General features: G+C 48.2%; 1 protein-coding gene across 1 annotated transcript in view; it reads left to right on the top strand.

Annotated features, from left to right (window-relative positions):
- Positions 1-13,271, top strand: part of LOC114889611 (CMRF35-like molecule 8) — a 39,926-nt gene extending 26,655 nt beyond the window's left edge. The window contains exon 7 of the mRNA XM_029213004.1: positions 13,110-13,271. Coding sequence (XP_029068837.1) covers positions 13,110-13,121 — 12 coding nt within the window. The 3' untranslated portion in view covers positions 13,122-13,271. The remainder of the gene's footprint in view (positions 1-13,109) is intronic.
- Positions 13,272-13,912: the final 641 nt, after the last annotated feature.

The following is a 13,912-nucleotide window of genomic DNA, read 5'->3' as shown; positions in this document are numbered from 1 at the left end:
GCTCCTTGTCAAACGCCTGCAACGTTTCCTCCCCAGTTTGCCATTTCGTCCTGAATTTGTTTGGGGTATTTTCACCCAGGGCAGCTTTATGTTTTTATGAGGGCAGATGCCTCCATCTTTTGCTTTATGGCTCACGGGGTCCAGGTCCTTACATCTTTCCCATTTCAAGATTCTAATAGATTCACCCATTATTCTAAAATTTTTAGTTTCATTTTATTTTATTATTTTGGTCACACCTCATGCCTAGTGGGATCTTAGTTCCCCGACCAGGGATTGAACCCGGGCCCTCGGCAGTGAGATCACGGAGTCCTAACCACTGGACCTCCAGGGAATTCCCTAGTTTCATTTTGTATTTAAATCTTTCGTCTATCTGTAAATTATTTTGGCTAAGAGAGTGACATATGGATAGAACTTCATTTTTTCTAAGATTCAGCTGGTTATGTCAGTGCCATTTATTGAAAAATCCTTCCTTTCCCATGCGTTGTACAAGGCTCTGCTGTGCTCCATTGGAATCTTTCCAATACTTACCCAGTGTTGGAAACCTCTTCTGTTTGGCTCAAAAGTCCACAGCCTTTCCTTCCTGCCTTGATTTTTTGACCACTGCTCTTTGTTTTACAAGTGATAGCAAGTCCTGAAGGGTCCCACCGTCCGGGATGGGTCCCAGGTCTGAGCTATTTGCTGCTCTAATTGGATGTGAAGGGTCTTTAAGGGTGAGGTCACACACAGGAGTGGGACCCCAAGGCTATGTCCTCACAGGGAGGCAGCTGCCTCTGCTGGGTGCTGTCGGGGGGGCCCCAGAGAAATCCCAGACCCCAGCAACTCTCCCGCCCACCTGTCAAATCACCTACGTCCCACCTGTGCAGGTGGGAGCTATTTATTTGGATCTGCAACTTTAGAAGACTTTGTTCCTCTGGGGAGACTTGGGAGCCTCTGGGGCAGGAGGGGTTTGGACAAAGTCCTAGACGAGGCTCAAGATCAGCTGGGGTAGCAGAGGGGATGCCCCTGGACTTTGCGACTTTCCTCTTGAAAAGGTGTAAGGCTTCTAATAGGAAGCCTCTCTCACCTACAGAGATGCAGCCAGCAGTGGGAGTGGAGGGAAAAGACTCAGGAGGGAGAGGCCAGGGATCCAGACCGCGGTCCAAAATCCTCGAGAAGGAGGGAGCGAGAGTTTTCTAACCCCAGAACCCGGGAAACCGCCACTTTCACCTGGACCCCAGGTCAGGTGCCACCAAGCGCTAAGCCATGTTAGTAAGTGTGGGCAATCGTCACGGTCACTGTGAATGTGCATCCCCGTGAAGTCCCTGAGGGACACAGCCTCTCATCACGTCCAGCTGAGGCACATTTCAGCTGGAGCCCCAGGCTGCCCTGACACCCCTGTTGCCCAGAAGCCTTCCACCTGGTTCGAGTGACCCTCACTGCTCAGCCCACGGGATCCCATCCATCCACTGTGTGGACTCTGCCCACACAAGCAGAGATGCCCAGTGCTCTGGAACAGCCTAGAGAATGCCAGCCTCAGACCCACGCATGCAGGGAACACAACCCAAGTCCACGTGCCCGAGGGAACTGTCCAAAGTCTACATCAGGAGCTCCTGGTGGAAACTGGCCAGGAAGGTGTGCAAACAGCAGGACTTCCTGCCTTCCTGGGACTCTGGCTTAGGGACAAACACCTGTCCTCACCCTTGTCACTGAAGCATCTTTCTTCCTGGGGACACAGCTTTAGGGGGTTGACTTCAGAAGGAGCCACTCTCTACCCACAGATATCTGAGGTAGCAAGTCCTCCGATTTCAAATTCTCTGCCGACAGAGCAGCACAGCCTGGTCAGTGATCAGAGAGGCCTGGAATCAGGTACCAGGAAACGGGCATCCTGTCCTGGCTCAGAATCATGGGAAGTAGGGGCTGGCAGGGGTGAAACAGGTCACGCATCATCCATTTCACAGATGTAAAAACTGAGGCCCAAGGAGGTGAAGGGATGCCCCCGAGTCTGCACTGTTTGCACAGAGCCTGGATTCTGGACCAGGCTCTAAATAGACCTCTAAGTAGACCTGAGTCTATCCTTTTTTTTTTTTTTTTTTAATTGAAATATAGTTGATTTACAATGTTGTGTTAGTTTCTGGTGTACAGCAAAGTGATTCAGTTTTTTTATACACGCATACATATTCTTTTTCAGATTTTTTTCCTTATAAGTTATTACAGGATACTGAATATACTTCCCTATGCTATACAGTAGGATCTTGTTATTTAGCTATTTTATATATAGTAGTGTATATCTGTTAATCCCAAACGCCTCATTTATATCCCTCCCCCACCTTTCCCCTTTGGTAACCATGAGTTTGTTTTCTATGTCTGTGAGTCTGTTTCTGTTTTGTAAATAAGTTCATTTGTATTATTTTTAAAGAGTCCCCATGTAAGTGATATATCTGTCTTAATCTGACTTACATCACTTCGTATGATAATGTCTAGGTCCATCCATGCTGCTGCAAATGGCATGATTTCATTCTTTATTTATGGCTAACATTCCCTGAGTCTATTCTTTGAGCTGAATTCCTTCACATGTGAAGTGTTGGAAAGGACAGGTGGGATGGATGGGTAAAAGTGTGGTTTGAGCTGTCAGCACGTGGTGCGTCCGTGTTACAAAACGTTATTACCGACCTATGCTGTGAGTTTCCTGCCCTCCCCTGACCATCTGCTCACAGCGTGGTTGACTCTTTCTGACCTCCCTCAGTGGGCCCTTCTCCTTGCTGCTGAACTTTAGGCTCAGGACAACGATTTAGTGAGGACATGCAGGGGTGATGCTGAAATGAGATCAAGAGGGTATGTAGAATCGAATCCAGCAAGGAACCAAAACCTGTGCCGTCAACGTCAGGCGTGAGTGAAATGGCAGTTTGCTCTCCATCTCCTCTTGCTGACGATCCTTCAGCTCTACCGTCTCCCACCTCCTCTCCCTCCTCCAGTCAGTAACTCTTCTTGCCTGTTCACTCCGTGCCAGCCCCTGTGTGCCAGCTGTTGTACTGGTACTACTGTACTTTTCAAGGTACTGTGCTGTGAGATGAAATATGCTTTATTTTTGGGGTTTGCATTATTTGTGTGAAAAGTATTATAAACCTATTACAGTACAGGACTATATAGCCGATTGTGTTAGTTGGGTACCTAGGCTAACTTTGTTGGACTTACGAACAAAGTGGACTTAAGAACGTGCTCTCGGAACGGAACTTGTTCGTATGTAGGGGACTTACTGTACATTGTAGGATGTGTAGCGGAATCCCTGGCCGCTACCTGGTAGATGCCAGCAGCAGCCCCCAGCCCAAACACACACAACTGTCATGACAACCAAAATCGTCTCAGACACTGACAGATGGCCCCTTGTTGTCTTGTCCCTGGTTGAGAACCTCTGGTTTAGAGGGTTTCTTTGGCTTATTAAAGTGAAGTCGGGAATTCCCTGGTGGTCCAGTGGTTAGGATTCCATGCTTCCACTGCAGGAGGCCCAGTTTCGATCCCTGGTCAGGGAACTAATATCCCCACAAGCTGCTCAGCACAGGCAGAAAAAAATAAATAAAAAAAATAAAGTGAAGTCAGGTCATGGCATTGGTCCTTTGGGCCTGGCAAACATTCCACGTGTCTTTCTAAATTTCCTCCCTCCCCAGCCCCCAACACTGAGTTTTATTTTAATGTATTTTTTTAAATTAATTAATTTATTTATTTATCTATTTTTGGCTGCTTTTGGTCTTCGTTGTTGCACGCAGTCTTTCTCTAGTTGTGGTGAACTGGGGCTACTCTTCATTGCGGTGCGCAGGCTTCTCATTGCGGTGGCTTCTCTTGCTGTGGAGCACGGGTTATAGGTGCGCGGGCTTCAGTAGTTGTGGCACATGGGTTTCAGTAGTTATGGCTCGCGGGCTCAGTAGTTGTGGCTCGTGGGCTCTAGGGTGCAGGCTCAGTACCTGTGGCACACGGGCTTAGATGCTCCGTGGCACGTGGGATCTTCCCAGACCGGGGCTCGAACCCGTGTCCCCTGCATCAGCAGGCAGACTCTCAACCACTGCGCCACCAGGGAAGCCCCCCCACTTCTTCATTTTAAATATCTTGAATTTTTTCACTTTATTTCCCAGCAAGCTCAAGTGGCCCACTGACCTATATGCTACATCAGAACGCTGTCTACCCCTCCCACCAATATTCCCTAAAGCAGTGGTTCCCAACCAGCAGTGATAGTCAGTAGCTGAGATATGGCAGTGTTTGAAGACATTTTTGATTATCACAATTGCTGGGGGCAGGGAGGAGGGGGAAGTTGCTACCCTTGAGCGGGTGGAGGTCAGGGATGCTGCTAAACACCCCACAGTGCACAGGACAGCTCCCACCGGACAGAGATGAAGCCCCAGTGTCAGCAGTGCTGAGGTTCAGGAACCTTGCTGGGGGCGGCGTGCAAAATGCCCAGCCTGAAGACCTCCAGACTCAGGCTTGGGAGTTGGCACGGAGCCCGCTCTGTGCATTTGCTGGTGTTCTGGGCCCAGGCTCTGAGGGCACTGGTTAGTGATCAGTGAAGGGAAGCCAGAGGGCGGGCATGTGTGCCAAGTGTTCACCGTTCCCGGTCTGAGCTGTTCCAGAGGCAGATCCTGTAATAACTCTGTCTCCGTGACTCTGACCCCTGAGGATCGGAAACGATTTCACCCTTGCTGTTCAGCCAGGTGAAGAGTCGTCCTCACTGAACCTGCCAGGGTTCCTGGCCCCTTAGGGACACGGGGCCTGGATGGAATCTGTTTGCGGTTTTAGCACCTCCTGGAGCCCTCAGCTCCCATCTGACCCAGCAACACCAGGAAACCTCTCTTAACCGCACGCCACCTAAGAACCACCCGCATGGCTGCCAGGCCACCAAGCAAGCAGGCTGGACCCAGGGGCGGCCCCCAAACCCTCTCCCCACACCCTTTCCATCACCTCCTTCTCACCTCCTTTCCCACCATCTGCCAAAATGAAAAGTCAGTCTTCAAGAACAAATCCTGAAAAATGAGTGAATATGGAAAACCAGGTTAAGAGGAAAGTATCACTTAGGCTTAGAGCATTAAGAGGGGAAAAGTCTAGAAGGAAACTTGAATGAAGAGAGGCAGTGTCTGAGGGGAAAGCCAGCAAGAAGTTAGAAGGGTGGAGTCTAGTCCCGCTTCTGCCATTCCCCCCGGGTCTGAGGGTTCCCACCTGCAGAAGGAGGAAACAAGACCCAGTGAGGGAGCCAGACCTCACAGCTCCCACCTGAGGTCCTGGCCCCCCTCAGAGGTCGTCTCTAGGCCTTAGAGGGAAGGGCTGATAGAGCCAGCCTCCACGGAGCCCCCCTGCTTCAATTAAGGCAGCTACCAGGTGAAATTTTCTGCAACCTACAAAAATAGAGTATTAAATATTTCATACAAAGAGTATATATAACCTAGAAGTACATGATAAAGACTAATAATAAAACGCACACCTGTATGCCCCCCATCCAGCTTAAGAAAATTTCTTTAGTTTTTTTTTAATTTTTAAAATTTTTAATTTTTGTTTCCTCATTTAAATGTAATATATGTTCACTATAGAAATTCCGCAAGATCCAGAATACTGGGAAAATAAAAATCATCGCAATCCCATTACCTCACTGCTAATGCTCTGGTAATAATACTTCCCCATTTATTCTGGATATACTATTTTTCTGAAACTGAAATCCTATTATACAAAACGTCCCCTTTTGTCATCATGCCCACTTTCCTTGGACCAGCTAATCTCTCAGCATCCTTCCACCTCTGGGATGCCAAGAAAATGACCCCCATATACTCTTACTTTTGACCTGAGAGTTGTTTTTCCAAAAAGAAGCAGATGCGGGAATTGGTGGATGGGGGAGATCTTTCTTGTCTGGCTTCCACCCGAAACATGAACTAAATTAAGAGGTTGATAAAGTGCATCCTGTCATGTCTGGCACAGGGCGGTATCTGGTGAATAAATGTTGATGGATGATTGCCTCTAACGAGGCTGAAAGCACCTCTGGAGATGAGAGGGAAAACAAAAGCCAGTGCTTTCATGATAAGCAAAAATGCCTGAGAAGCCTTCTCTTCAGCCCAAGCCAAGTTCTGGGTCCAGGGTGGATCCTCAACACAGACCAAGAGTTCTCATTGCCTGTGCCTTGTCATTGCATCTTTGTTTCATCATAATTGGTCCAGAGAATAAGACACAGTGTTGGGGGCTTTGAGGCAGGCAATGAAGAAGCTGGCATGGGTATTGCTTTGAAGGAGTTAACAATTTAATGGGGAAAGTAGGACACGCAGACAAAAGTCTCTATACCCTTTGTAGCCCAGCTCCCTGCGCACAGTTGGCTTCCTCCGAGAGAAGGAAAATACAGCCACTGACCTCTCCCAAGTTTACCTTCTTATGGGTTTTACTCCCAGAGAGAGTCTTACTCCCTTACTGAGTCTCAGTTAAAAGAAAATAAGAAATCCTGGGAAGAACTGAGATTGGCCTGGCTTTCATCAGGTGCGCATCCTGGACTGTTCCACTGTGGCCAGGTGGGCAGGGCCCTTTAAAAGTGATGCCACAGGGCTTCCCTGGTGGCGCAGTGGTTGAGAGTCCGCCTGCCGATGCAGGGGACGCGGGTTCGTGCCCCGGTCCGGAAAGATCCCACATGCCGCGGAGCGGCTGGGCCCGTGAGCCATGGCCGCTGAGCCTGCGCGTCCGGAGCCTGTGCTCCGCAACGGAAGAGGTCACAACAGTGAGTGGCCCGCGTACCGCAAAAAGAAAGATGTGATGCCACAAAAAAATAAATAAGTGATGTCATGCTTCCTCCGTTATAGCCATGGGGGATATCTGGGGCCAAGAGCAGTGGGACTTGAATCACGACAGTGGCTGAGATCACCCAGTGAGCGTACACAAAGAACAGAAGAAAGGGAGGACAGAACCCAGCAGGAAAATGAAACATAAAGAGTAGAAAGAAGGAAGGGAAAGAGGAAGGAAAGGAAGAGGGAAAGAGGGAATGAGTGACAAAAGGAAGGGAAGGAAGTGAGTGACAAAGCGTGTAGGTGGGGGACCAGGACAGCCCAGGGTCACAAGAGCCATGCAGACTAGGGTTTGAAGGAGGACAGAGAAACCAACAGAATGGAGTCCAATAAAATATGCAAAGAATGGCCTTAGGATCTAGCGGCATAAGGGTCATTTGTGATTTATCCAAATGCCACTGAGTGGAGGTGTAGGAGTGGAAGCCAGTTGTCGATGAGGCAATGCAGACCATGAGTGTAGTTCTTGAGGAACTTAGAAAGGAAGGGTGGAAAAGCAGTGGGAGATGAAGTGACAGAGGTGAGGGGACAGTCCCCTCCACCTGAACCACGTGGGCTGATGGAATCGATACCCCTTGACACTAAACCCTTTGCGGGCAGCTTCCCATTATGAAATCAGCCACCACATTAAATGCTTATGCTGTGCAATATAATAAACTATTTCTAGTAATAATAGCTAATAATTATTATCATAAATTGCACAGATCTGACGCAAAACTCATATTCTCACCCATTCTTTCTGCTACCTCCCCACTGCTGGATGCAATATAAAGATGTAAGTTGTCCAGAAGGAGAGGACAGAGCCACAGAAGCCAGCCCCTTCCTTAGGGCCTTCCACAAAGAAAAGCTCTCTGCTTCTATGTCCGCCACCATCTACCTCCATTCCCACCAAGACTCTCTCCCAGCTCACCGAAGGAAACAAAGCTCTATTTGAATTGTTTTTAGGCACAGTCATTGCTTGGATCAAGCAGCAATTCCAGACAACTTCAACATCCAGTTGGCTGCCTCTTGTGCCCGTGACCCATCCCTGGAGTCTGGATCTCCCCTTTTGCATGCCTGTGCTATGGGAAAACTGCAGGGCTGCCAATGAGGTCATGTAATGACTTGATCTATAACAGACATAGACAGCACCAGACTCTGGGAGATTGCTCCAGGCTGACTTTATTTAGTGTGTCTCACAGCCAATGATCACCTGGCAAACTATGATGCTGTAGCTGATAGGACAAGACAAAATAGCTCTGACACCTGCATTGGCCTCCTGGAGGTGGGAAGAACATGAGACCAAAGTCCCATCCTCAGAGCTTGTCTTGGAAATAGGTTCCCCCTCTAGTTCGGCCACAGCCATTGCCTGGTGACCTCACTTCAAATGTGGCTGGGAGGTGTCAGGTTGCTCGTACTCACCTGACTGTCACAAGTCCCTGTCCTTTGTCACAAGCTCCCTGTTGAGTGCAGTATTTTTGTCCCCGTCTATGCCTGGTTTTTTTTTGTTTTTTTTTTCTGGTTCGCGGGCCTCTCACTGTTGTGGCCTCTCCTGTTGTGAAGCACAGGCTCCGGACGCGCAGGCTCAGCGGCCATGGCTCACGGGCCCAGCCGCTCCGCGGCATGTGGGATCTTCCCGGACCGGGGCACGAACCCGCGTCCCCTGCATCGGCAGGCGGACTCTCAACCACTGCACCACCAGGGAAGCCCCTATGCCTGGTTTTTAGAGCAGTTGGATGAAATAAGACCTCCTGTCTGTTCCCACTTCTAAAATATCGGGTGTAAAGAAATATTCTCTCTGAATCAAAAATACTCCACGTTGAACCGTTAACTTGAAGGTTACCCCTGACTCTCCTTTTCCCTTTCCTCTCTTCCTTTCTTCTCCTTTAATTCCTCTCCACCCAACCCCATCCAGTAGTTCCTAAACTTGTCTTCACATTAGAGTCATCATAGAACTTTATAATAATGCAAATTCCCAAGCCTTACGCGCCCCCCCCCCCAAGAGATCCTGATTCAGACAGTCTGGGGAAATCTGTATTTTTGATAATGGCATCCAACCGTCCCCCCGGTTCCAAAGGAACTCATCTGAAGTCTGTATTGAGAACTATTATTAGACTCCCTCCCTCCAAATCCAGGATTTGAATCTCTTCTGCAGAGTCCCCACCCAGTGGACACTCGGTCTATGCAAGGAGCTCACACTACACCCCAGGTTAACAACAGCACCTACTGTGAGCCAGGCACCAGCCCAGGGATTTATGGATTATCTCATTTAATCACACAAAAGCCTCAGAGCTCAGGATAATTCCTAACCCCCACAGGGAAGCAGAGACTCCAAAAGCAAAGTAAGGTTCCTGAGGTCATAAGCAGGTAAGTGGCGTGGGCTAGCACAGTGTGAACTCTGACGTGTTACCTCAAGGGGGCATACTTACTCTCAGGCAGCTCTGCGTCTCCAGCTATGCTCTGATGTCTCACTGTTTCTTGCATGTTATTTTCAATCCTCAGATATATCATAAATTCCTCTAAATTGAGAATTGCATGCTTTATTTCTGTTATTCTGATACTAGGTACAACAACATAGTATTATAGTAGATTACAGTATATATGATATTGTATAGGAATAATGATAGCACCTGGGGGTTGATATAAATGAAGAATGAAAGAGTAAGCATATAGAGAGCACCTACCATGTGGTAGGCAGTGCTTATCGCATTTATTCCTCACAACCCTGTGAGGCAATATTATTGCTCCTCGTTTTAAAAACGGGAACACTGAAATCCAAAGAGGTCAAAAATGCTTCATGTCACATACCTAGTAAGTGACCCAGGTGGACCTTGGATCAAGTCTGTCTGAGCCAGAATCCCAGGTTTGTCTCAATATGTCACAGCCCTTTCCAGCAGAGCGCCCTGCAGCTCCGTCCCCCCAACAAGGTTTGATGTGAGGAATGCCACACTCTCCATGATGACCAGGGCAGTACATGCGGTGGGTTTGAATAAATACTTCTCCGATGGAGAAATAAAGAGAAACGCTTGCACATGTACAACGAGACAGTTATGAGACAGTTTACAGCAGCGTTGCACATAACAGATAAAAACCAGGAACAGCCCACGTGTCCTTCAGTACGAGAACAGATTAAAAAAAATGTGGTCTATTCATTCAACCAAACACACACAGCAGTCAAAACAACAAACGACAGCAAAAAGCAAAAATATAGAAGAACCTTAGCAATGTAATCTTAAGTCAAAAAAACTAAAAAAAAAATGTATTTTGAGAAATGCATATAGATGCAACAAAACTATCTTTATAAAGGAAAGAAGGAAGTGATGGACACAGGAGTCAGGATGATCATAACCTCAGATGCCGGAGACAAAGGCATGGGTGGGATGGGTGGAGGGAATATGACCAAACATAGGTGATTGTCAAGGTCCTAGCTTTTGGTTTGGGTTTACAGGTTCCTACTGCATTATAATGAAAGAAGGAAGGAAGGAAGGAAGGAAGGAAGGATGGAAGGAAGGGAGGAAAGGAAGGAAGGAAGGAGGGAAGGAAGGAAGGGAAGGAGGGAGGGAGGGAGGAAGGAAGGAAGGAAGGAAGGAAGGAGGGAAGGAAGGAAGAAAAGGAGGGAGGGAGGGAGGGAGGAAGAAAGGAAGAAAGGGAGGGAGGGAGGGAGGGAATCATTCATGGATGAATGATGAATGTACTAGAATTCAATTATTTTGATTATCCCAATTCTGTACACCCTGAGGTTCAATTGAAAGAAAAAATAGGTTAATAGATGAATAAATAGCTTGAGATCCTTGCATTATCAGCTCTTGGAAGGAGGGATTGAATTCTCCTCTTCCCAGTTTTGACGTTCAGTTGTGTGCCTTGAGGAGAAACTCACAGTGGAGAGGGAGCACGTAGGAGCCCAGAGTACCTTCTGCCTCTTCTGAAAAATACCTGAAACTGAATCTGCGGATTCCTGCAAGCAGGTGGCAGGCTGCATAAGACGGCCTGCTGGTATAGGATCATGGCCAGGTGGTGCGTGATTTCAGCAAAGAAAGACCCTCAAAGAAACATGATGCCTCCTACACAGAGCTGTACAGCACACACCTGCTGCTAACTATGGGTAAAATCCTCTGTTAATTCTCACAGCCAAGGCTGAAGCCCAAAGAACAAATCCCTTCCCAAAAGGTGATATGTGCACTGAAAAGCATATTAAGATGTAAACGACAGGTACCTTCACTTCCTAAAAGTATATTTCTTATGTGCAAAGGGGCCCAAGTTCCACAAGCAGGAAGGGCTGGAGCAGAAAGGGTAGCCGAGTGAAGCGCAGGTAAACTTCGCCCACTTCGTCGTCTAGTCTGGGCTTGCCTGACTATTGGGCAAACACAGCCCATCTCCCCCGATCTCCCCCCGGGGCTTCTGACCTTACAGTCCTCCAACAGCACAGCTGCCAGCTTCTGTGAGCCCGCTGGGGACAAATGTCCACAAGGAGGAGACAGTAAGTTTCAAAGGACTTTGAGCTCAGTAGGGAGCCTGCCTGGATGCTCCGTGGGTCCGGAGGTCTGTGCAGCTGGTCTGTGCATGAGACAGGACAGCACCCCAGTACTGATGACCCGTAGAAGGGCCACCGGTTTGTGGGTCCCAGCCCATGGGGGTTATCACACTTGCGCAGATTCCAGGTAAGAAAGGCACTGGGACACTGCTCACAACTTTGTGGCAATCCCCTGTATGTGCCAGGTATGGGGGTGCTGGAGAAGATGCATCAAGACCACCAGCACTTCTGTGCCTCTAGAGAGGCAGACCCCCTTAGCTTTTCCTCCCCTGACCCTGACTGAGTGGCAGAAAAAGCTGGAACTTAGAAAAAGTAGTGTATGTCAGAGTGTGTTCCCAGTGATGGAGCTTAAAGCACTGAGTAAATCTCTACAGTCCCTTATGTAGAAAAAGAAAACCACAATTCTTTTTTTTTCTTTTTATAAATTTATTTATTTATTTATTTATTTATGGCTGTGCTGGGTCTTCGTTGCTACACGTGAGCTTTCTCTAGTTGTGGAGAACAGGGGCTACTCTTCATTGCGGTGCACGGGCTTCTCATTGCAGTGGCTTCTCTTGTTGTGGAGCACGGGCTCCAGGTGTGCGGGCTTCAGTAGTTGTGGCACATGGGCTTCAGTAGTTATGGCTCGTGGGCCCTAGAGCGCAGGCTCAGTACTTGTGGTGCATGGGCTTATTTGCTCCGCGGCATGTGGGGTCTTCCCGGACCAGGGCTCGAACCCGTGTCCCCTGCATTGGCAGACGGATTCTTAACCACTGTGCCACCAGGGAAGTCCCCACAATTCTTGACTGATGATTCTATGCAAATGAGGCAATTGCAGGATGTGAAATGCATATCAGCCTGCGGCCACACTGCAGGGACCAAATCTCAGTTCTGCCTGCTATCTGCATGATCTCGGTGATTAGTGTCCCTGAACTGAGCTCACTTCCACCATCCATAAAACCGGAAGAAGAGTAGCCTCCTCCAGAGGATTATTGGGTTAGATTAAACTAGATACCTGAAAAATACCTGAAAAATACCTGAAAAAGAGTCTGGCAGATGGTGATCATAATACAGGTTCATTCCTTATTCACCCTTGCATCTCCCAGAAAGCAGCCAATAAAGAAGCCAAGGCAGCAGAAATCTGGTACCATGGTTAAGTTACCCCAGTGGCCTTAGAGTGAATTTCCCTCATTGGAGGCTCTTGTCAATGGTCAAAAATGTGACTCCTGGGCTTCCCTGGTGGCGCAGTGGTTGAGAGTCCGCCTGCCGATGCAGGAGACGCAGGTTTGTGCCCCGGTCCGGGAAGATCCCACATGCCGCGGGCGGCTGGGCCCGTGAGCCATGGCCGCTGAGCCTGCGCGTCCGGAGCCTGTGCTCCATAACGGGAGAGGCCACAACAGTGAGAGGCCCGCGTACCGCAAAAAAAAAAAAAAAAGTGACTCTTTGGAGTTCTGGGACAAGGGAAGATACTATCTGGGGGCCTTTTTTTTTTTTAAGATTTTTTTTTTGATATGGACCATTTTTAGTCTTTATTGAATTCGTTACAATATTGCTTCTGATTTATGTGTTTTGGTTTTTTGGCCACGAGGCATGTGGGATCCAGTTCCCCAACCAGGGATCAAACCCGCACTCCCTGCATTGGAAGGCGAAGTCTTAACCACCGGACTGCCAGGGAAGCCCCTGGGGGTCTTTCTCAGGAAGGAAGTGTCAGTGCTTGGAGATCCCTTCCTGGATGAAACCCTCCCTGACTCCCACCCTCTTCCTCATCTCCAGGCAGAGAGCTGATCACCATCTTCTCCAGACTAGCAGCACACGTTATTCTCAATATTATTATTCTCAATATTTACCAGGTACTGAGATGAGCATTTCCCGTGCCTTATTTCATTGAATCCTCACGACAACCCCATGAGAGAGGAAAGTGAAGATTACCAAAGTGAAATAATAGAGTCGTCCAGACAACAAACGGCAGAGCTGGGATTCAGGCTGCTGACTTCAGTGTTGCACTGTCCCCCTGACATCCCCTCATGGCCCGTATCACATGCTAAGCTCTTTCTGTATCTGTTAGTCACACCTCGTAGACTGTCAGCTCTTCAGAGGCAGAAACCAAGAGGCTCTTTTATGTATTTATCCCCAGCACTTAGCACAGTGCCTGGCTAAGAATGAATGAATGATCTTCTCCAAAGCCCCAAGGAAGGAGACCGCACCATTGCTCCTCCTAGGTCAATATGACTCATAACCTCCATCCTCATTCAAGCTTGTTGGGGGAGGGGGTGGATTTGGGGGAAGGGACAGGTGGCTGCATATACAGGCTGCTCCTTCCTATAGTGCGTTTCTCACCCACGCCAAGAGCCCAGAGCTTCATCACGGGAACTGAGCCAAGCCCTTCACTAGGGGAGAGATGTTGCTGCATCTTTAATGCTACAAAGGCCATCCCATCTCCTCCTCTCACAACTTTTTGCGGCATTAAATCATCATGGAGTTGATTCTGGATATCAATAGTTAAAGGGAGAAAAAGGTTAAATCAAGAGAATTATCCAAAGAAAAAGGAGACACTCATCTTCAAACTGAAAGGGTCTACAGAGTACCTAGCGCAGCAGATATAAAAAGGTATACAATCTATACTCGTGCTTCTCTTCATAATTGAATGAATCAT

This window comes from Monodon monoceros, unplaced genomic scaffold, assembly GCF_005190385.1.
Source record: "Monodon monoceros isolate NGI ecotype Baffin Bay Population unplaced genomic scaffold, NGI_Narwhal_1 Super_Scaffold_9, whole genome shotgun sequence".
Lineage (NCBI taxonomy): Eukaryota > Metazoa > Chordata > Mammalia > Artiodactyla > Monodontidae > Monodon > Monodon monoceros.
The sequence above is the reverse complement of the archived record's forward strand: the minus strand, read 5'-3'. Positions and strand labels throughout refer to the sequence as shown.